The sequence below is a fragment of the Notolepis coatsorum genome (assembly GCF_963971535.1).
Source record: "Notolepis coatsorum genome assembly, chromosome: 10".
Taxonomy (NCBI): domain Eukaryota; kingdom Metazoa; phylum Chordata; class Actinopteri; order Aulopiformes; family Paralepididae; genus Notolepis; species Notolepis coatsorum.
The window spans coordinates 79,610,636-79,636,208 of NC_140174.1; the positions used below are offsets into that span (position 1 = coordinate 79,610,636).

General features: G+C 41.1%; 1 protein-coding gene across 2 annotated transcripts in view; it reads right to left on the minus strand.

Annotated features, from left to right (window-relative positions):
* The window catches only part of zdhhc6 (zDHHC palmitoyltransferase 6), a 52,792-nt gene that overhangs the window by 17,739 nt on the left and 9,480 nt on the right, over positions 1-25,573 (minus strand). For both annotated transcript variants that reach the window (XM_084323689.1, XM_084323688.1), the window contains exons 6-8: positions 16,258-16,311; positions 13,501-13,668; positions 10,591-10,632 (exon numbers count right to left, since the gene is read on the minus strand). In XM_084323689.1, the coding sequence (XP_084179815.1) occupies positions 10,591-10,632; positions 13,501-13,668; positions 16,258-16,311 (264 nt within the window). The remainder of the gene's footprint in view (positions 1-10,590; positions 10,633-13,500; positions 13,669-16,257; positions 16,312-25,573) is intronic.

The window sequence follows — 25,573 nt, forward strand, 5'->3', positions numbered from 1 at the left end:
CTGTGTTACTGTTTTTTTTTCTCTTCTTGACTTGTTTACACATGTTAAGCCTTAAGGTATCATTGGAAAGCCACACTCATTGGCTACAACCCTGTGCAAATATTTCCGAGATCGCCAAATGATTGACGGAGCTAGAGCCCTGGGAGTCGGGGGTGGTAAATGTGTACTTTTGCTTACTTTGGGGCACGCCTCACATATCGGCATGTAACTCGAGAACCGCTGAATGGATTTTGTCACCTGAAAGGGCAATCGACAGGCAACAAATAGGGCTTTAATCCTATATATATAGTGTATTAAACGAAATACACACCCGAGCCACTAGAGGTCGGCAAAGAATCGTCCACATGTGGGCCCTTGGATGTTAAGAGGTCAATGTTTTTAAATATATTTTTTTTGTAGCCAAGAGCAAATACCATAACCCTATCAAAAACAGTAGTCAAAGTGTATATTTTCACTTTTACTGATGTTTTATATGTTTTATCGGAAATACAAATTTATCGGAAAATGCAACGCAAGAAAAGACTAAATCCAGATTCAACCCTGCCATTGGAAAGAGGAGCATTTTCCCTATCCATAGATGTATGATTTGGCCATAATAAGGTCAAGTTCAAGGTCAAATATGAATTTATAATTAAAGTCGATTATCATTAATTACTGTATCTACAAATCCTTCTGTTTAAGCATTTTCTCCTACCCATATAAATGTTTGATCATCATCATCAAAATCATAAATCATAATAAATTTATTCATTACAATTTACTCAGCCTAGTAACAGACACAATATTTCTGACACTGGAAATACATACCCCCAGGTCCCTAGATGTTCCTAGATACCAAGAACATGCAAATTGACCTTGCAGAAGTGGAGCAATCTTCCATTTACTTAGGCATGTACCTTTAGGCAAAAACGGTCTACAGATTAACAGGTTAAAGAAGACGTGTCTCTGTTAAGCACTTTGAGTTGCACTCCGTGTATGAAAGGTGCTATATAAATGAAGATTATTATTATCGATAATCTAGCGTTTATTTGAAAACGATTCATAAATAGGCCGAAAAATGTCAACGTTTTTTGTGTATTCCAGTATATTCCAGTAAAGGGCGATTATCACAGAATCTTCTGAAACTTTCAAGAAACAAGCATTTTTCAAAATGGTATAAAACGGAAATGAACCGATTAAAAAACTATCCGTTTCGACAATGTTGACTGCAAACAAGTCATTGATAAGCGACGGCCATATTAGACACATAGCCACGCAACAGGGTTCCAGGGCACGGAGGATTTTAAACTTTTCTTTAAGTTATTATCTTTTTTTACAACAGTTCTTACATTATTTACACACATTTCCCCCAAACATAATTACAGAAAGAAAGTGACCGCGGCAGGTAAGTGTCTTAAATCCGTCTTAACACTTTGAGTGCCAGCCACGAGAAATCTCGTTAGTTCATGCCATGCGTTGAGTGCCAAGAACGAGAAATCTCGTTATTTAATCGTTATTTTTTTTATTATCGATTTCCATAAATTTTTCATCGCCTCACGTTACCAGTGGGGATCTATCTGAGCTCAAACAGGGAAAATACCGCCCCCTATCGTCTCTCCGGATGGTATTGCACCCATTGGATTGGACTGAATGAAATGGATGGGAAAAAAAGAGTCCGGAATCCACATTTTACTTGTCAGGCATGTAACCGGAGACGATCCCATTCATTGCCGAGCCGCAGAACAGCGTGGAATATGTGTTTCCAGTACCCAGCGTTGGATCAATAAACGCAATCGATATTTGGAATGGTGATCAGGAATTGGAATAATCTTTTTGGAGAACATCTGATCTGAGGTAAGGAATCTATTTGACCAGTCTTGGGATAATCAGAGTTTTTTTTAACCTATATCTCAGCATGTCCCATATGTGTGTGTGTGTGGCTGTGAGTGTGTGTGTACTGATCAGGAAATAAGATAATCGATTTTTCAGCCTGCTTCTCTAGCGTGCATAAGTACACATATACTATCGATAATCTAGCGTTTATTTGAAAACGATTCATAAATAGGCCGAAAAATTACAACGTGTTTTGTGTATTCCACTAAAGCGCGATTCCTGAAGAATCTTTATTTTTTCTGAAAGTAAAAAAAACGAGCGTTTTTCAAAATGGTATAAAACGGAAAAGTACAGATTAAAAAACAATCCGTTTCGACAATGTTTTTTTTTTTTAGTCAACTTTTTCTCCCCATTTTCTATTTTTCTCCCATCCCAATTTCGTATTATCCAATTCTACCCTCCCCTGTCTCGAACGTTGTTAGACCATGTCTCTCACTGGTCGGCTGCAATGTGGACCAAGCCTTGCATCACGTGTCCCCTCCGGTACACGAGGCAGCGGTCGCATCTTTTCACCTGTACAGCGCGATCTCTCAGTGGCGAGGAGTAACGCGTGGGAGGCTCACGCTGCCCCCGATACTTCCTGATTCTGCTGTACAGGCGCACCAATCGACCTGTAGGAGTCGCTGTCCACAACGTCCGATCCCCACCCACCGGCTTTCCCACCCCCTAATACTGCCAATTGTATTAGTATGAACGACCAGCCAAGCCGGAAGCAATGCCGAGGGCTGGGCTCGAACCCAGCATGTCCTGCGTTAGTGGCGAGCGCCTTGCCCACTGCGACACTTAGCCGCCCTCCGTTTCGACAATGTTGACTGCAAACAAGTCATTGATAAGCGACGGGCGTATTAGACACATAGCCATAATTTAAGATATAGTTTATGCGTTCGCAAATGTGCTCGCCCTCCCATTGACTACAGCGCTGGCACTCAAGCGCTATTTCAGGCGCCCCCCTGCTGGCACTCAAAGTGTTAAAACTGATTTAACCATCTGTAAGCCTTAGCATGTAGTAGAAATACATCAAATTCTAACCATATACATGAAATAAACAACACAATTGATTTTATATGCTTATAATTAGGGATGTTCGATATTGGCTTTTTTACCGATACCGATATACCGATATTGTCAAACTCTTAATTTCTGATACCGATATCAACCGATATCGATATATGCAGGGTTTCCCCCCCCAAAAAAACTGAATAATTTCAGGTAATTAACATTACATATCTCTTGTCGTGGAATTAACACAACATTATGCATACTTTTGACAATAAATCAAATCAGAATTTGTTCTTACTTGCTTGCTTGGGTAAATAAAGGTTAAATAAATGTAAAAAAAAAATTTAGTTTTTTTTGGAAAACAGATACTGATCATTTCCGATATCACATTTATTATTATTATATATATATATATTTTTTAGCATTTTTACAGCTTTATTGGTCACGCAGGACCGACAGAGGAGAGGGCGAACGGGAGGAGAGGTGGGGAGGACATGCGACAAATAACGACGGGAGCTGGGATCGAACCCGGGTCGGCTGCGTAGGTGCGCGAGGCACTATGGTATGCGCCATGAGGGCGCCCCCCGATATCACATTTTAATGCCAATATTGGCCGATAATATCGGTAGGCCGATACTTTAATCCCTACTTATAATCATTATAGGCATATCATGGGTTTGTCTGCTGCTTGAGGCAGTAGAAGTGACTGTATAGATTGCCAGGTGGTATGTGATCACCAGAGGGCTACATCACAGACAGGAAGTGCACACAACTCTCTCCCATTGGCTAAGTCACCCGTGGATCAAGAAACCAGAGGAAGGTCCGCCTCCGATCCAACCCATTCACCCCAGTGATGAAAGAAATCCCGCAACCGAAGATAATTGAGCTTTACAATGAAGAACATCCGTTCACCATGAGGACATCTGTGGACATGGAGTGAGGTAGAAAGGTTCTGTGTCTGTATGCACAGTGTGACGGCTCCCACTCTGCATGCTTATTGGCGAGTCTACTGCCTCTCCAGGAGCATGGTAGAGTGGGTGGCTCGTCAGCCCAATTAGACTCACCTGGGCAGTGAGAGCTGCCTGTATATATGTGTCCCTTGTTAACCTTCTCTCTCTGCTTCTCCATCTCCTCTGAACAGGTCATCTACCACCCATTGAACTATAATATTCCTACTTACACCACACCGCACCACACTTCACTTTTCACTCATCCACACACTGCATTCATCACTGATTCTTATACGTACATATTCATTGTTTATGTCAATTATTGTTTGTTATACAACAGGTAGGTCCGACCACGCATTGTGATTGGTCGAGAGCGTTCTAACCCGTGAGTATATTCATGACTCACACTCATGGTTAAATCACCATGAATATACAGTACCACTGCGTTGGCTTTAGAATGTTGTAGAAAGTGTCAACTGCCATTCATCAAACGGAAACTGTTAACATGACCTACTCCACGGACAACGTTACGTTTGATTTAACGTACCTGTTAACTATAAACGAGTGGATAGATATAAAGGAGTCTAAAAAGGAAAAGGAATCAGCACCTCGGACAGTTCCAGTTCAATGCCCAGGCCATCGACTTGGTGGTGTTGAAGGATTAATTGCGGCTTTTCTCAAGCACGTCCAGCTCATCTTTAGTTGGATTGGCATGTCTAATAATGCTGTTTTTATGAATACCGTTAGATGTAGGCCCATCCTCTATATCTATCCACTCATTTATACATAGTTAGCAGGTACGTTGAATAAAATTAGACTAATACGTCATTCGTTTGTGTTGCCAAGCTGGTTGATAGCCTACACCATTTGAAATTCCATAGCAACGATACATCTTTAGGAAAATAAATTCTACGCCAAGTTCACTGAAATCGATATAAAAGACCCTAGAATTGGCTGTATCTATCCTATATTTTCCCGAAGGTGCAACATGCTGTATAAAAGCAATAATACACTCAGTATTACCAGATAACCAGTGGGATATCATGAATATTGCCACTCTGTGATGCCTACGCCACTCGAGCTTTGCTCTCATGACTGCGGGCGCATCACAGCCGTGGCAATAATTACACCTTTCACTACTACTGTAGCTTTACACCTTTCACTACTACTGTAGCGTTACACCTTTCACTATACTGTAGCTTTACACCTTTCACTATACTGTAGCTTTACACCATCTTATTTTCTAATCGTCTGCTGAAACATCCCACGTCAGTTGCATCAGTCACCACTTTTCTTGGCAGAGGGCATTGGTCACAAAAGATATGTATATATGTTTTTTTTTTAATCTACTTTTTCTCCCCATTTTCTACTTTTCTCCAATCCCAATTTTTGTATTATCCAATTCTACCCTCCCCTGTCTCGAACGTTGTTAGACCATGCCTCCCACTGGTCGGCTGCAATGTGGACAAAGCCTTGCATCACGCTGTCCAGAACGTCCGATCCCCACCCACCGGCTTTCCCACCCCCTAATACTGCCAATTGTATTAGTATGAACGACCAGCCAAGCCGGAAGCAACGCCGAGAGCTGGGCTCGAACCCAGCATCTCCTGCGTTAGTGGCGAGCGCCTTGCCCACTGCGCCACTTAGCCGCCCAGATATGTATATATGTTGTGTAAATAAATATGTGAAACACTGATCTACAATCATTTCTAAGAGCGTTTTTAATTAAGACGCTTTGGGGAAATTCCTTAACGAAATAAGCTTTGTATGGTGGAATTTCTTTTACAATACATTTTAGCTTTAAAAGGGATAGTTCACATTTTTGGACATTAGGTTGTATGGATGCCAAATGTCTTTTTGTTGTACTATACTTGTGCTGTATAATGACAATACATTTGAATTGTATCTAATCTAATGAAATACTATAAAATACAGAACTCCGACCAAGGGACTCTGTAAGCAAGCCAATAGCTTTGCATCCACTACACTACCGGCAAGTATTTCATACAACTTAATGTCCAAAGATCCAAACTATCCCTTTAACACGTTCCCCGCCAACAACGAGTATACTCGTTATTGGGAGCCGACGCTTGAATGCCAACAACGAGTATACTCGTTATTTGATAGTTTTTCCTTTTATTTTATTTTAGTATTCTATTCAATGTCAGGGACCCGTATGTTGCCGTTAGAAGGCATACTGCGACGCCGAGGGTGCAGTACCGGCCAGATCCTCCCAGGTGGCGGTATCGAGCACCCTTTGAAACCTTGTATCTTGGCCTGTGTGTCGATCAAATGTCTCCGGTCAGATTTTCCTTAGTCAGGCAAGTGGAGCGGTTGTCCCGATTGGATTGAGAAGCGTCAGATGCTCCAGATGCATGATGTGTGGCGGATTATGTTGGCGACACGATCGACACCAATACTGGAACTCGCGATCAGATAATTGGAATATTCTTTTTGGGGTACTTCCTAGTGAAGGTAAGGGCTATATGATATCAATCTTGTGTTGATCCAACCATATCTTCACCCCGATCACAACATCTGTGTAACGTTACTCCACAACGTATGCCGTTGGTGACGATCAAAGCATCAAAAAACGACTCCCCCCCCCCCCTTTCATGCATTCATGATGAAACATAATAATACCTATAATATAGATTTGATTTCGAAACAGTAGCGTGTACAGGCGAGAAACGGCAATGATTTTAGTGAAATGCACGTATTGCTGCATAGCGTCGTTTTCTGGGATTAGACAGGATCACTCAAACTATACTCATATTCACCACGGTAAAAAACGGGAATGTATGGATGAAAAAAATATTTCTTGAACGATAGATAGCCGATGTCAAATGGGCCATAGTATTGTATCCATAGCTATAATATAGAATATAGTTATAGCCCTGCAAACACTGCCACTTATCCCCATCTCTTAGAGCTTGGCGTGGTAAGTACAAACGATGCTCAACTGCGTGGCGTCCAATGTGTTGAGATACTTTTGGGAAACAAGGCCCTGAATAATGTCATAAATACCTTGAACTTTATTTAACGTTCTGACAAGACGACACAAGGAGTGCATTTCCATGTCATTCTGATATTATTCTGGATACTCCAGTATTCTGTCTTCGAGTTCCATTTAAAACACAATTTCTTGTTTACAATACCTGGGCCCTCATTTATCAACGTTGCGTACGCACAGATATGTGCGTAACCCGTGCGTATGATCCTTTCTAAGCAAAGTGTGGGACTTATCAATTTGAACGTGTGCTTGACTTTGTGCGATGTGCGTACCTGGCGCCCGGTGGTAGAATATGAAGCCTGCATGTCTGCAACGCGGAAATAAGCTTCCGTGCATTAGTTTCAACACTGGCGTGTTCAACTTCTGTATGACCCGTAATTCATTATAGTTCATTGTAAAATGGCGACAGTAGTGTAATTATAACGGGCTCACGCGCGAACAAGAGGTTGGCCTGCTTGTTTGGTATGGGGGGCAGACGCAGAACACCCACCTCCAAACGCGATTAAATATTGTTTCAAATAAAAAGCGTAATACTATTATTTTGTGTGTCATGTTTCCAAATAAGATTGGCCACAACGAAATGCTTTCTACTTCAATTTGTTGGTTAGAATAGATTACCTCTGTTGAAACTTCACTGAGACTAAAAGACAGTATTTTTTTAAAAATGTCATGAGCTCCCGCACAGACGTCATAATAATAACAATAATAATAATAGCTTCATTTTATATAGCGCCTTTCAAGAGACCCAAGGTCGCTTTACATAGATAGGGGGGGGGGGGGGAATAACAAAGTAACAAACATAGTGGACAGACACAACATATAAATATGATGATGGAATTCATTCAAGTCATCTCCACCTCCATCGTGATATTGGAGATGGATCGAGCAATAGACTGTTATTGTAGCTGTCAAAGCTCCATCACAAATGCAGTTATGTGAATAGAAAGGGATTCCACTCAGTCAATGTTGCGATGCGCATTTGCCTGATACATGTCGTTGCTGCCGGGAGGAAAGGCATGCTGCATGTTTTCAATTCATTAAATAAAACGGATACTTTTTGCAAGGGTTTACTGACTGTCATACAAATAATCAACCAACTACATACTGTAACTTTTCAGTGCATGTTCTCATTTACATTGTGACAACAGCCTTGTGAGCTCCGGCAGACCCGCACACAGACATGATGGAATTCAAGTTCAAGTTTGTATTGATCACATATAGGCAGGCTACACATGGCGTAGGCTACATCATACATGGCTGTGAGATTCATTGTTCTTGCATATGCTCTCGTATTATTGTTTATATAGGCTACCCAATACCGACATCAAAATAGATTGTATGCCTCTACAAATCATATGCAGCAGGTAGAAAATTGACGGAAAATCCGTTGCGATTTGGAATAAAATTGAGGAGAACTTTAATCCCTGGGTATTAATCGAACGAAACGGAAAAAGGCAGTCATATTCCAGCACGGTCTTTATTAGTTAATATGGTCTTTAAGTTAATAGATATCATATCCGACATCACCATGTACATGTCTGTCAGCCTGTCACGTATTTCTCCCATAACACGCTTCGCTCGGCTTAGTCCATTTTTCCACATTTCATGGGGGTGTTTCGTGACCATATATGGTTAATTACGGGCGGTGCTATATGCAAATACTTAAAATCGTGCACGAGCGTGGAGCGTAGAACTTAATGGTATTTATCAACACGAGGAGCGTAGGACCTGTGTACGCACGGTTGATAAATCCCAATATTTCTGTGCGTACACACATTCTAAATTCTGTGCTTAACACTTTGGATGCCACGGACGACATAACACGTGTTAGCAGTCCGCCCCCTGAATGCCCAGCACGACAATTAGCGTGATTTTTTTATTTATTCGCGATCTGAATTCATATTTCATCAACCGAGTCTACCGTTGGGAAACCAGCCCCATCTGGAGCTCAGATGTGAAAAAAGCGCCCCCTATCGTCTCCCAGATGGTAATGCACCCTTTTGGAATGGACTCAATCACGCATGTAAACGGAGATGATCAGAGTCATTGTGGACCATCAGAACAGCGTGTAATATGTGTGTACAGTACGTAGCATTGGATCAATAAAAGGATCGATTTTTGGAATGGCAATCAGGAATTGGAATAATCTTTTTGGATACCATCTGATCTCAGGTAAGGAATCTATTTTACCAGTCTTAGGATAATCAGACCTGTTTTCACGGAGATATAAGCTTTTCCCCTATGTGTGATATGGCTGTGCGAGCGATCAGGAACTAAGAGAACCGATTTTCAGCTTGCGGCACCAGCGTGCATACGTACACATATACTATCGATAATCTAGCGTTTATTTGAAAACGATTAATAAATAGGCCGAAAAATGACAACGTTCTAGAATATTCCAGTACAGGGCGTTTATCACGGAATCTTTTAATTTCCCTTGAAAACGAGGGCTTTTCAAAATGCTATAAAACGGAAATGAACCAATAAAAAAACAATCCGCTTCGACAATGTTGACTGGAAAATGAGTCATTGATAAGCGATGGGCAGATTAGACACATAGCCATAATTTAAAACATAGATTAGGCGATATTAACGCTAACATTGAATTTCCCTGAAAGTGTTAAGTACGAAAATAGAACACTTTCTAAGAATTGTTGATAAATGAGGGCCCTGGAATAACGTCCCTTTCCTGACTATAGGACACCTGCATATAATGGGGAGGACATACTGCAATAATAGAGCTGCTTACCAGAGATGTAAAAACCAAGTTACAATAGCTAACGCGGAAACAAACAACATTTTGTTAACTGACATTTTAAAAGAAAATCAATAAAAACTATATTGTGTACTTAAAAATAACTCAAATCAAAATATACAGAAAATGTATTTACTTTTAGGGCTTGTGTCCACCAGGGATGTTTTATGAGTTGTCAGCTCCTTTCTGTCATTCATTTTCTATCCTGGAGACGCGACAGGCGCGCTCCTCTTCCCAGAGCCCAGCTCATAAAGTTGAAACTAGTTCAACTTTTGGAAAGGAGCACGCTCATCAATGTAACTCATCGAGGAAGGGGCGGAACCGCGGCTGGTGCTGAGCTTTTTTTTCCCAAAGCGGTCCGCCTTGAAAAAAAGGCTTTTAGTGGACACATAGCCTTAGTCTGTCAATTTGGTCAGATTTGTCAACACGGGAGGCACTGGTGCATAATGTTTATAGAGTCTAGGACATCTGGGAAGTTGCCTTCATAAAGTGACGTGTTTGTATTTTACACAGTATTTATTCTGAACTTTGTATATCTTTCCCCGGACAAATAGCCCCAATATAAAAAATAAAAATAGCAAACCGACTCTGACTACCTAACAAACTAAACTGAATTGAAAACAATCTTTTTTTATAGAAATACTAAACTATAACCCTGGCAAACACCTTATCCCATGTACTGTTGGATTAAATCTTCACAAAATTGCTTACCTGTGAATAACGGATATTTGTGATATAAGACGCATATAAAACACATCATACCAGGATAGTATGTCCAATATCTATCAGCTGTGTGCGTGTACATGCACTCAACGCCTAAAATGCTCAATACACAGTTGCAAGAGGCAATTCAGCAATCACTAGTGTACATCTTTTGTGATAGCCATTATTGTACATTAGGAGATCCAGTCAGTCCTAAAAGCACATTTGCTCTGTGTTCTCCTGGTGTGTGAATCAACATCGCCCTCTTGTGGCACAGTGCACTCAGAGCAGGTACTTACGCTTCTCACTCGCTTGTCGGCCTTCTGCTTCAGTTGCTCTATCTGTCCAGGGGAGGAGAAGGAGACGACCAGAGGTAAGTAAATGGGTTTTACATTAAAGGGGTCATATGTATGGTTTCAACAACAACAACAAAAATGCAAATCCCTGCCCCCCCCATTTTTTGTAACAAAACACAATACAGTAATAATAATACACAAGACATCACAGGACAGTACCTCAACAATAATAATTACAATAACGACAAGACAAGACAATTCAATCTAATTAAATCAATCAATAAAGCAGTATAAATCATATAAAATTAAGAACAGTGAAATAGTAAAATATCCCGAGCCACCCCTGTCCCTACGGTCCTCACCCCATGAGGATGAGGACCCTGAGTCCTGCGCCCCAGTGAGTCCGAGCATCATGTCTCTTTAATACTATTGGTTGTATATGGTTTCAACTATTTTATACAAGTTCCTTGAATCTGTGGAACATGTTTGTTAAGTTTTTCAAAGAAACTAGTCCAAATAGATTTTCCAGCACATATTTCTTCCCTTATATTGAACACACTCTTTTTGATAGGCATAGCAACACACCACTTCCCATTCCTTGGATCAGAGAAAGGGTTTGTTTGATAAGCAAACAGCAAAGATTCATTATTGATGGAAAACTCCTAGGTGGATTATTTAGATAAAGCATGGACACTAAGAAAATACATGCTGTATGAGGTGGAAACAACCTGAGAAACTCACAATGATTAATTGGTCTCTGACACTGCTGGATGTCATTTATATGGAAATCTCTACTCTACTGCACGTGTGATTTGGGTGGGACAGGCCAGCATTGAGCTGTGGGTCTCAGCGGCCGAGAAAGTTAAAGCCACAATCTAGAGGCAGAGTGGGGTCGGGGTGTAGATTTAGTTTGTATGTTCTGTACTTATTAATTGTGTTATTACTGTCATTTCTATTGTCTTTATTGTTATTACTATTAGTCCTGTGAAGTCCTGTTTATTATTATTGTATCGTGTGTTGTCATGTAAAAGAAAATATTCTTAAAAAAAGAAAAATACATGCTGTATAAGTGGTTGTTCTGTATTATATTAGTTGTCTTAAGTCTGTATTATTATGATTATGATTATGATTATTATTATTATTATGTGCCACCGGGAAGACAGTGTCTTATATATTGTTGTAATTGTGTGTCATGTAATCCCATGTGGGATGGGCCATTTAGATGGTATGGCACGACAGAAAAATAATTCATTCACAGTGTTTCCCACAGGATTTTCAGAGACTATGGGGGGTGAACCTCCGACACTCTAGGGGGGTCCGGGGTCATGCCCCCCCGGAACTTTTTTTTTTGGGTACATTTTAAAGTTAAATGCATCAATCTGGTGCACTTTGAGAGCAAAATAAAGAGGCTAGATCTATGATGAACTTTGTGCTCAAAACACAAAATCTACTAGACTAGTGCTTCCCAATAGTCTCCTCGAAGCACCCCAGCCGTTCAATGTATTTGTTAAATTCCACCACCAGCACACCTGATTCAACTTAACTAGCCCTTTATTAGTTGAATCAAGGTGTGCTGGTGGTGGAATTTCACAAATACATGGAACGGCTGGGGTGTCTCGAGGAGAGGTTTGGGAACCACTGGACTAGAGCATACATTTGAGCCATCAAAGAAATGAAGCAAAAGTGGTTACCTGTGTTGAACTGGTTTATTTTTTAGAAAATAAAATAATATAGTGGATTACTATTACGACTACTACCACTGCCAATACTACTGATACATCCATATTGGCAAACTTTATATAAAATAAAATACAAAAAAAAAAATATATATATATATATATATATATATATATATATATATATATATATTTATTTTTTCTTTTATTAAATTTGGTTTGGTTCATTATACAACTGTGGCAGGACTCATTAGACTGTGGGCCACAGTCTAGGTAATTAATGGGAAACCCTGATTCATTCATTTGTGTTTAGGATAACTGTGGTTGGAAAAGATGCTTAGAAACACAATAGGTTTGTGAGATAAAATCATTTTCAATTCTTTCAATCAAAATAGTTTCATCCCAGTCTGTTGCTGCTCTCATGTGTGATATATATATATATATATATATATATATATATATATATATATATATATATATATATATATATATATATATAATAATAATAATAATAATAATGCAGGACCTCTTTAGGGGGGGTCTTTATTCGGCATGCAACGAACTGGACATGCAATTGGAGCGGCACACACACACCGGGATACACACACACACATGCATTGTCTTTTTCTCAGTGGCCGATGCAATTGAGTCTCTGCACTTGACCCATCCTGTCGTCCTTCCCCCCATGGGCAGCCGGGAGCAGATAGGGAGTCAACGTGAGCTGCGTCCCGGGGACCAATCCAAGTGCTCCTGCCCGTCTTCGTCAAGGACACCACAGCGTTAGCGATCTGTTGTTGTGCATGTTTTTCCATTGGGTTTATCTTATCGGGGGGGAAACCCTCCACACAGAAAGGCCTGGGAGATCACCCACCTGGGTACCTGGCATCATGGAAACCTGGTCCCCAAGCAGGAATCGAACCCTGGACCTTCTTGCTGTGAGGCGTGCCGCATTAACAGTATATTGGAATGTAATATATATTATATAGCACCACATGAGAGCAGGAAAAGCCAGAGATGAAAGTATTTTGATTGGAATAATTGAAAATGATTTCTGTGTCCGTCTCAGTGAAATAAACCCGGGTCCCATAATGTGACTATGAGAATGACTATAGCCGCGCTGCGCATCTCCTGTGAGTGACATCAATCCCCCCTGGACTGTGTGAGTATGAAGCAGGGTCACTGCAGAACACAAGCGTTGCTCAACGACAAACCCTTCCCCGGGGGGAATCAAACCTACGGTTAAGGTGTGCTGGTGACACTTGGGGTGGACGGGCCACTCCATGCCGTCGCCCCGAGGCGCCCCGGACCAGGTGAACACTTGCTTCAGGTTCTCCCAGCGACTGCTGAGGTGGTACGGGAAGATGAAGTCCTCCCCTGTTTGGTAGTACTGGATTCTGTCTTTGGCCTGGAGGAGGGATGCGCTCAGTGTTAACCTTCATCCACGAGAAGCACGAGTGTGAATAATGTGTCCCCCTTTGTTTTTACTGGAGTAAAATTACAACTTTTTTCTTTTAATTGAAAACACTATAATGTCTGCAGCACCACACTATAATGTTGTCTGCAGCACCAGACTAAAATGTTGTCTGCAGCACCAGACTAAAATGTTGTCTGCAGCACCACTATAATGTTGTCTGCAGCACCACACTATAATGTTGTCTGCAGCACCACACTATAATGTTGTCTGCAGCACCACACTATGTTGTCTGCAGCACCACTATAATGTTGTTTTGCAGCACCATTATAATGTTGTCTGCAGCACCACACTATAATGTTGTCTGCAGCACCACACTATAATGTTGTCTGCAGCAATATAATGTTGTCTGCAGCACCACACTATAATGTTGTCTGCAGCACCACACTATAATGTTGTCTGCAGCACCACTATAATGTTGTCTGCAGCACCACTATAATGTTGTCTGCAGCACCACACTATAATGTTGTCTGCAGCACCACTATAATGTTGTCTGCAGCACCACACTATAATGTTGTCTGCAGCACCACTATAATGTTGTCTACAGCACCACACTATAATGTTGTCTGCAGCACCACACTATAATGTTGCAGCACCACAATATAATGTTGCAGCACCACAATATAATGTTGTCTGCAGCACCACACTATAATGTTGTCTGCAGCACCACACTATAATGTTGTCTGCAGCACCACACTATAATGTTGTCTGCAGCACCACTATAATGTTGTCTGCAGCACCACACTATAATGTTGTCTGCAGCACCACTATAATGTTGTCTGCAGCACCACTATAATGTTGTCTGCAGCACCACACTAATGTTGTCTGCAGCACCACACTATAATGTTGTCTGCAGCACCACACTATAATGTTGTCTGCATTACCACTATAATGTTGTCTGCATCACCACTATAATGTTGTCTGCAGCACCACACTATAATGTTGTCTGCAGCACCACACTATAATGTTGTCTGCAGCACCACTATAATGTTGTCTGCAGCACCACACTAATGTTGTCTGCAGCACCACACTATAATGTTGTCTGCAGCACCACACTATAATGTTGTCTGCATTACCACTATAATGTTGTCTGCATCACCACTATAATGTTGTCTGCAGCACCACACTATAATGTTGTCTGCAGCACCACACTATAATGTTGTCTGCAGCACCACTATAATGTTGTCTGCAGCACCACTATAATGTTGTCTGCAGCACCATACTATAATGTTGTCTGCAACACCACACTATAATGTTGCAGCACCACACTATAATGTTGTCTGCAGCACCACACTATAATGTTGTCTGCAGCTCCACACTATAATGTTGTCTGCAGCACCACTATAATGTTGTCTGCAGCACCACACTATAATGTTGTCTGCAGCACCACACTATAATGTTGTCTGCAGCACCACACTAATGTTGTCTGCAGCACCACACTAATGTTGTCTGCAGCACCACACTATAATGTTGTCTGCAGCACCAAACTATAATGTTGTCTGCAGCACCACACTATAATGTCTGCAGCACCACTATAATGTTGTCTGCAGCACCACTATAATGTTGTCCGCAGCACCACTATAATGTCTGCAGCACCACACTATAATGTTGTCTGCAGCACCACACTATAATGTCTGCAGCACCACACTATAATGTCTGCAGCACCACACTATAATGTTGTCTGCAGCACCACGCTATGTTGTCTGCAGCACCACTATAATGTCTGCAGCACCACACTATAATGTTGTCTGCAGCACCACACTATAATGTTGTCTGCAGCACCACTATAATGTTGTCTGCAGCACCACACTATAATGTTGTCTGCAGCACCACTATAATGTTGTCTGCAGCACTATAATGTTGTCTGCAGCACCACACTATAATGTTGTCTGAAGCACCACACTATAATGTTGTCTGCAGCACCACACTATAATGTTGTCTGCAGCACCACTATAATGTTGTCTGCAGCACCACACTAATGTTGTCTGCAGCACCACACTATAATGTTGTCTGCAGCACCACACTATAATGTTGTCTGCAGCACCACACTATAATGTTGTCTGCAGCACCACACTATAATGTTGTCTGCAGCACCACACTATAATGTTGTTGGGAGGTGTCTATGGTTTTAGCAGGCATTCAGTGTCATAGTAACAGGGACTTAAAGGCGCACCATGCAGGTACTGCAATTAGTTTATTCTTATATAAACACATACTTACTAAACATGTACACATTACTCTATATGATATCATCATAAATCAAAAGCAAGCCTAGAAGATACATTGAATATTAAATATGCCTGTAAGAAAAATTACGGGCCCTGAACAACAGTAACTGTTCAGGTAACTTTCTAGCTTCAAACCGTGTCATAGGGGCCCCGGTTTTCCTTTGAGGACCATTTGTTTATTCGGTTATGAAAGTATACTACAGGATATTTTCACTTTTCTGTGTCTCTCAAAATAAAGAAAAGACTACATAGTGCACCTTTAAAACAATCCCAGTACAAAGATGGACACACCCACCTTTTCCTCGATCCAGCCCTCGATTGATGTCTTGTTTCGAAGGATGACTTTCATCTGGGGAGGACAACAGTCTGGTTAAGCATGTTTCATTATTGAAGATTACCTTTTTTATTTTATTTTTTTGCAGATGTGTATAGAATTTTTTTGTGTGTGTTCTCCACTGAGCAAACGGGCAGGGTTAGGCATTGATTTCCACTCTGGCCGCCCATGTTTAAAACTTACCCAAACGTGAGGCTTTGGGGGGAACTAAAAGTCAAAGTGGTGTGTGTAACAGCTAATATAGATATAGAGTGTGGCGGCAGCACTAGAGACGGGCCAATCAGTAACAGAGATCGCTGGTTTGATCCCCAGCACCAGCACCACGGTATATTCCAGCTGGGAGCTGACAAATGGAGGGTGGCTGATCCCATCTCTGCCTAAGTGCCTGTGAGCAAGGCACTGAACGCCCGAAACAGCTCCCAGGGTACCCAAGTGAAATTAATATGCTTAAGTATACTTTATATACCTTTTATGTATTCATAAAGTATACTAAGTTGTGTTAAATAGAAACCACTTAAAGATAGAATCTGTAATGCCGTCAAACAGCGACCCTCTTTCTGTGATTTTTCTCTCCCATCCCAATTTACCTCTCGTGCCAATTCTCCCTCCCCTCCCCTGGTCGTTGCTCGCATGTGACCCCCACTGGTCGGTCATAGGGAGGATAGAAGCCTTGCATCACATGTCCCCTCCGATACATGTGGAGGCAGCCAGTCACATCTTTTCACCTGCCAGCGCGGACTCTCATTGACAAGGAGTAACGTGTAGGAGGCTCACACTGCCCCCGCCATTTTCCTGTCTTTGCTGTGCAGGCGCCCTGACAGTCGCTGTGCAGTCGCTGTTTACAACGACCAGACTACCACCCATCGACTCTCCTCCCGCTGACTCTGCCAATTGAGTCAGTATGACAGCCGGCCCAAGCCGGAGGCAACGCTGACAGCCGAATTCGATACCGGTGTCTCTTGAGTTGGTGACAAGCACAATGTCCGCTGCGCCACCCAGCCGCCTGCTTTGTTTACTTTTTGAAATCCCACCCAAACCTCAGACAAAAACTAAAAGAAATAATAACAATAATATATATATATTAACACTTTGATCGCCATGGTTCAAATTCATAATTTACCATCCCTAGCCAGCTCTATTTGTCTATGGAGAAGTTCCCCTTCTTTGCAGGGCTATAACTTTTTAAATTCTATTGCTAAATTGCCATTATTATGGCCCATTCAATGTCCTATATCCATTGTTCAGGGTACTTTTTCATTCACATATTCATACTAAAATATGGTCTAAAGTATAAGTATGTTTTTATCGTTTTCTGCAGCTTTCTCCAGAACTTGATTTATAGCTCCAAATGCATTATATTGATGATCAAATACAGTTTGGTAGCGATCGTTGCCAGATGAAAAATTTCAACTGGAGGTACTTCTAGAAGTTACTACGTATCATCTGATATTGACCGGATGGGCGAGGGGGCGTTTATAATTCCGTGGGCAACGTTATACCATTCATCTAGTGTGGGTCATATGATCATCAGATCAGTTAGTATAGAATACGTTAGAAAATAACGCTGGATCTTACCATATCTTCCTCGCGCCGTTGGACGATCAGCGTGGAGTAGACAGTTTTCGATTATGGGATGTTGATCCTGATGAACCATTTCCAGGTTGTATAATACTATATACGTCCAAATAACGTTGTTTATCGAGTTAGGGCGAGCGATTGATTATCCAGTGTGTTGAGATGGAGTCCGGCTACCGATCGCGAGTGCCCGGACGGATTATGGATGAGCACTTTGGCGCGCCCCTCCCTCTTGGCCGATCTGCCGATCGGCCACCAGATGGCGCTCTCGAACCGTTAGACAGTTGAGTGGAGCTCACCAGTACATCTCATGTCTCCGGAGGAGAAATATGATTTCGATCACAGATTTTTGAATTATTGATATCAAAGACGAGTTACGGCGTCTTCGGCAGAATGAGCATGGCGAGGAATGACGTCTAAACACGTCATCGGCGATTAAAGTGTTAACCCATTCTCCGCCGGGCTTATATCCATCCTAAACCATCCTCCGCCAGCGCTATTTGTCTATGGAGATGTTCACCTTCTTTGCAGGGCTATAACTTTTTAAATTGTATTGCTAAATTGACATTACTATGGCCCATTCAACATCAATTATCCATCGTTCAGGATGTAGGAACGTTTTACTTTTTCATTCATACTAAAATACCGTCTAGAGCAGGGGTCAGCAACCTTTTTGACATGGAGTGCCTGTTTGAAATATAGTTGTAACTAGTGTGCCTCAACAATATTCCATGCATCGTAAATATTTTTTCTCATAATCAGGTATTTTTAATGATAATTTTTACATTATTACATTATTATCGTTATTGTTATTATTAACAATATTATTATGATGGTTGTATCAACCCTAAATGTAACTGAGGGGTACAATTCCCTGACTGTATTGATAAGTATGGTATCATTAAACCACTACCGCTTTATGTACTTTAACTACTGGCCACACAGTACATGATATAGATATGATGAACACTTTCCCACCATGAAACCAAGTCCACACAAATGTATAAGTCGAATATTTAATATATAGCAAAGGGTATATACAACGTTCACTTAATGACATTTATGATTTGAATGCACTTGTAAGGCAAATGAGTATTCGTAGGCAAATCAACATTGAATGTCCAATCTCTGGTTACGCAGGAAGCAAGTATACAACCTGGTTCTTTAGGGAACTATAGCGATGGTACTTAATGATTATAGCTGGATATACTAAAGGGGGGTCCTGCTGGTTGTAAGTCGGTAGGGGGGGGGGGGTTAGGAGAGCCGCCGGCGATATCCCATCTGGCCAACGATTTCTTGGGAGAATTCAGAGTGCTGAACACGGTGCCCACAGAACCTTGGTCCACAGATGAATACAGTTGGGCCCTCTTGTAGACGGTAGCTGCCGGTCCACAACAAAGAGACGTGAGGCGACCTCACTCGGGGTAGAGCGCCGTCTCACCTGGACTCCTCTCGGGGGGTAGTTCCAACACTCACCAGTGTTGGCTGTTATCCATGGCATAAATCAAAGCACCCAAAGCAAGTAGATAATCCAAGCCGTGTAGGGCTCGCCGTCGTCCGGGTAAGGTAATCCAATGTGCAGGTCCACTCGTCCTAGCCCAGAACTCCTCGGATGAAAGCACCACACGTGGTCTGCCCAGCCTGGTTAAGACTCTAGATAACGCGAGGAAACGATGGGGGTACTACTCACTGTATAACTCTAACCGAACGATGCACCATACATAATAGACTATTATTAACTTAATAGAAATACGTCCCACTCGACGGTATAGTGCCAAACTATGACAATTCAACTATTAATCCACACGATGTCTCAATGCCATTCTGAGGCCAAGTTGACCATACTGCACCACACGTGTATCGTGGGTGAGGCTTAACGTCTTGCCACTAGGTTGGAGGGTAAAGAACTAAGGGCTAAGGGACTAAAAGAAAGTTCTACTTTACTTGCGCCATATATATATGCGCTGTGAACAAATAGTTTTCGCCAGACGTATTCCTACACGGAACCGGGCTAGTAACGACATGTTCGTCGGCACGATTGAACTTGAACCAAGGGGCTTGGCTACTGGCGCCAAGTTCTTGTCCAATGAGAGAATGAAACTATTATGGGCTGTTAGTAGACTAAAGGGATATTCAGTGTATATGTACAAGGAATATACAAGGGATATCAAACGATATACAAATACTATTAAATATATATCCATAAATAAATATATATATTCGGTTTAATCTGATCCTTCACAACACTAAATCTGAGTTGGGGGGGGGGGAATGCAATGCAGACAAACAGCTGCATACAGTGCGATCATTTCACTCACATTTGCCCATTCATTTTTGGACACATCACACACCATCGGTGTGTGTACTGTACGTGGGCTGTCATAGCTCCACCTACAGGCCTAATGGAGAACACCAGGAGAACACCAGGATGTGAATGGAGGGTGAATGTGAGGTATATCGTGTAAATAAGTTTTGATTGATCGCAAGACTACACTGTAAAAAATATATAATAATAAGTTACCAGAACTTAAAAATATTGAGTTCAGTTACTGTGCATTAAGGTTTTCAGTTTTCAATCCATAATAATCCAGAAAAATAAGTACACAACCACATTATTTCAACCTAATAAAACTATGTTTATTGTCATTGTTTTAAGAACACAAGTTGACTTGGTAATACTCACATTTTGAGTAAAAAATATGGCTTTTAACATGTGCAATGTTCAATGAAATAGAAAAATAAATAATAAAATTAGTTGATTAATCCCACTGGTCACAATGGTGACCGTAATAATGTTTTTGTTATAAGGCTCTGCAAATGTTACTGAATGATGTAGCAATGTATTTCCAGCTAAATTGAAATAATAAACAAATAGAGGGTCTCAATTAAATATGTGGTAGTAAAAAGAACCTGTGGGAGGATTTCAACAAGATAAATGCGACAACAGTGCAAAATATTTCACTATAATATTTAAAAAAAGATTTTTTTTTTTTTTTTTTATATATACTGCTGCCCCCTGTGCCTATGCAAATGCCCCCGTGTGCCTATGCAGGCACGCATGCCTAAGGTTGCCTACCCCTGGTCTAGAGTATAAATATGTTTTTATTTTTTTCTGCAGTATTTCATAGAACGTGAGATATAGGCCTAAATGCATATATTAGATGATCAAATGCAGTTTGATACCGATCAACGTTATATTAAAAATGTCAACTGTACATGGTCCTAGACGTTATGACTTATCATCTGTGGGTGAACGGAGGGGGGGGGGGGGTCGTTTATAATTCCGTGGCCGACGTTAAATCATTTATGTAGTATGGGTGATATATAGATCAGAGCAGTTTTTTTTTTTTTTTTTAATTTTTTTTATTATTGCAAAACAAAACTTATTAAAAGTCAGTACTCAACACACAATGTATAATGAAACTTTCAATAAAGGTGGTTAAAATATATGCAAGTACAGAAACAGGATAAAACAAAAATAGTCAATAATAACATTTTAACCGTATACCGTGTATATCCAGCGAAGTTACAATTATATAAATGTTAGTATATAATATACCCCGAATACCTATTTTCTAAAACCCTACACACATATGCTCCAGCTCAAATCCCCCCCTCCCGGACCCCCTCTTGGATAGTACCTCCATTATCCCTCACTCCTAACCAGACATCACCATTATAGGCTAGCTTTTATTCTCTCCACCACTTCTAACCACATTAACATTTTGGATTCATTGAGCCCCAGAATTCTTGCTGTTGATATTTCTTGATATATCACATCAAGATATGTAAGAAACCACACTTTCCGGCACATTTTTTCCGGTTGAAACCAACGTGATGCAATCAGTTTTTTAGCTACTGTGATACCCGATAAAACCAATCTTTTTAGTTGTGGGTTCACTGCAAACTCAAAAACATCATTCAATAGCAATACCGCGGGGTGTACAGGTATATTCCAAAATACGAGTATTGATAATTGTTGGGACACATCTTTCCAGAATGCCTTAACTGGTAGGCAGTCCCAATACATGTGCATAAATGTTCCTTCGTCCCCATTTGTACATTGGGAGCATTTGGAGTCTTGTATAAGCCCCATTTTGCACAGCCTTATAGGAGTCAAGTATGTCCTGTGAATATAGTTCAGATTGATTTGTTGATGATCCGGGTTCCTTGATGTAAGTCGGACATTTGCCCAGGCTCCTTGCCAATCAAAGTCATTTTCCAGGTCTGGTATATCCCTCCTCCAGACATTGTCTAGTTGAAGGGTTTCGTACGAGGACGTTAGTAATTGATAATAAAAACCTGATACAAAACCTCCCATTGTATCTCTTTCATAGAAAAATTTGTGGTATCTGTGGTGTTCAATTGGTATGTGTAATGGAACACCGTGAGATCTCATACAAAGTCGTAACTGTATGTAAAAAAGCCATGTGGACTCGGTGAGGTTAAACTTTATGCATATTTCTACATAACTACAGAGGCCCTTGTTATTAAAAATATCCCCTAATGAGTGTATGCCTCTTTCTTCCCATACAGGGAATCTTATAGGTCGTTTTCCCATTAAGAGAGCATTGTTATTGAATATGGGAGTGTGATTATGCCATACTTGATTGTTAGGAAATTTCCTTTGTGTTTCCCGCCATGTCCTGATTGCATGGGTTATTATTGGGCCAAATTCTCGCTCACAATGCTTGATTGAAAGTTTAGTGTATGCTATGTCTTTCAATCTCTGTGGGGCTACTATGTTTTCTTCTAATTTTCTCCAAGATACCAAAGCCTCGGGGTCAAACCATATCTTCTTCAATGGTCTTAATGTGAAGGCATTAAAATATTGTAAAAAATCTGGGACTGCCATGCCACCGTCTGCTTTACTTCTCTGTGCGGTGGATCTTTTTATGCGAGGTGGTTTGTTATTCCAAATAAATTTGTATGTGGAGGTTTGTAATCTTTTCCAGTAGCCCTCTGGAGGAGGTAACGGAAGCATTGAGCTGAAGAAATTGATTCTTGGTAATACATCCATCTTAACTATTGATACCCTTGCCTGTACTGAGTTTTTAAGTTTTGCCCACCTGTCCAGGTCGTCCTTGATTTTGTTCTGTATTTTTGTGTAATTGTGCTTCACCGTTTGTCTTATGGTGGGGAATATTTCCACTCCCAAGCATCTGAAATGTTTTACCATCGGTATCGCACCTGGGAGGGTTGTATCTTTTTTTGCAGGGGTGTTAAGTGGAAGGAAAGCCGACTTCGGCCAATTTATCTTAAATCCCGATAAATCACCAAAGTTCTCAATCAACTTGAGCAGATGAGGCAATGTGGTGTTGGGGTTTTGCATGAACAATATTACGTCGTCCGCATATAAACTAATTTTTTGTTGTGTGCCCTTGATTACGATTGGTTCTATGGATTGGGATTGTCTTATATATTGTGCTAAAGGCTCTAATGATAAATTGAATAGTCCGGGACTAAGAGGGCAACCCTGTCTGGCAGAGCGTGATACCGGAAAGATTTTGGAGATGATTGTGCCTGTTGTAATCATGGCCGATGGGTCCTTGTATAGTACTTTAATCATATCAATGAAACCTTTTCCTAACCCCATCCTTTCCAATACTGCCCATAGAAACGACCATTCCAACCTGTCAAATGCTTTCATAGCATCCAGGGATAGTATCGCCTTAGGTGTGATGTCCTCTTTGTCTGTATCTAGTACGTGCAGTATTCGCCTTATGTTATCATTGATCAGGCGACCTTTTATGAAGCCTGTTTGGTCCGTATGAAGATCAGAGCAGTTTGTATGGATAATAATAAACAAAAACGCTGAAAGTAACGTCAGCCTCCTCTTACCGTTGGGCGATCACACTGGCGCAAACAGATCCCAGTTATGTGATGTTGATCGAGGTGATCCAGTTCCGGTTTGTATAATACTAATATACGTCCAAATCATGTTGTTTATTGAGTTATGGCAACGGATCGATATCCACGGTGTCTGGATTGAGTCCCGGGAGCGATAACGAGTGGCAGGACGAAAATAGCGGATGGGCACTTCCGGTTTGGGCACTTCCGGTTTTGGCAACTCGCCGATCGGCCACCAGGTGGCGGTATTGAAGCGTTGCAGAGTTGTGATGGCCCAGACAGCATCACCCAAGACTCCGTGGGTGAAATGTGAATACCATGACGAAAATATGAAATATTGATCTCAAAGACGCCTTACGCCGTCATTGGCAGATTACGCATGGCGTCATCGGCGGAGAATGGGTTAACACTATGGTCGCCAAAAACGCCTTACCACGTCATTCCCCGCCATGCTCAATTCTACCAAAGACGCCGTACCATGTCTTTGATATCAATATTTCAAAAATCTGTGATCGCAATCATATTTCTCCCCCGGAGACTTGATATCTACTGTTGATCCCCTCTCAACTCTCCAACGGTTCAAGAGCGCCATCTGGTGGCCGATCGGCGGATCGCCCAAACCGGAAACAGGAAACCGAAGCTGGTGCTCATTCCAATTCGGTCGGATCACTCGCTAATAGTCCCAGGACTCGAGCTAGACACAATGGATAGCAATCAGTTACCAATAACACGATAAACAACATGATTTGGACGTATATACTATTATACAACCTGGAGATGGATCGCATATTTCTACATCCCATAATAGGAATATTTCTGCTCCACGCTCATCGCCCAACGCTACGAGGAAGCTACGGTAAGTTTCAGCGTTATTTTTTTAACGTGTTCGATACAAACTGCTCTAATGATCATATCACCCACACTAGATGAATCATCTAACGTTGGCCACGGAATTATAAACGACCCCCCCCCATCCGGTCAACATCAGATGATAAGTAGTAACTTCTAGAAGCACGTCCATTTGAAATTTTTTATCTCGCGCAGATTGCTATCAAACTGTATTTGATCATCAATATAATGCATTTAGGGCTATAAATCACGTTCTGGAGAATGCTGCAGAAAACGATAAAAACATACTTATACTTTAGACCGTATTTTAGTATGAATATGTGAATGAAAAAGTATAACGTTGCTACACCCTGAACAATAGATACTTGATGTTGAATGGGCCATAGTAATGTCAATTTAGCAATACAATTTAAAAAGTTATAGCCCTGCAAAGAAGGGGAACTTCTCCATAGACAAATAGAGCTGGCGTGGGATGGTTTATTGTGAATATAAGCCTGGCAGTGGCGACCAAAGTGTTAATGTAAACCATGTTGTCATCTTTTTGTCACAATATTGATGTCTTTTTGGTTACTTTTGCTTCTCAAAATAGCATAGTAGTAATAGTTTTTTGCCAGTGTACTTAGATTACACTTACAGCATATTAATGACTATCATACTAAACATGTGCTTTGAATTAGTTCATGAAAGCACATAAGTACCACAAATACATTGCAGGTATTCTCTCAGAAAGGTACCTGTACATAGGGGTAGACATTTTTAACATAATTTATTAGGAATATATTCACAGGCGACCCTGCGTTCTGACCTCTCAGAAGAAATGCATATGTGTAGCTTGAGGGCTATGGGTATGTGTGTCTAGGTGGGATATGTGGAAAGACCATTTTCTTAAATACGCTGACAGTGAAGATATGCTTCTTTTTCTATCATCCACTGACATCATGGAGACATCATGGAGACAGCATGAACTGCTGCCAGTAGCTGGAGAACTAACGGCTGCAGAACT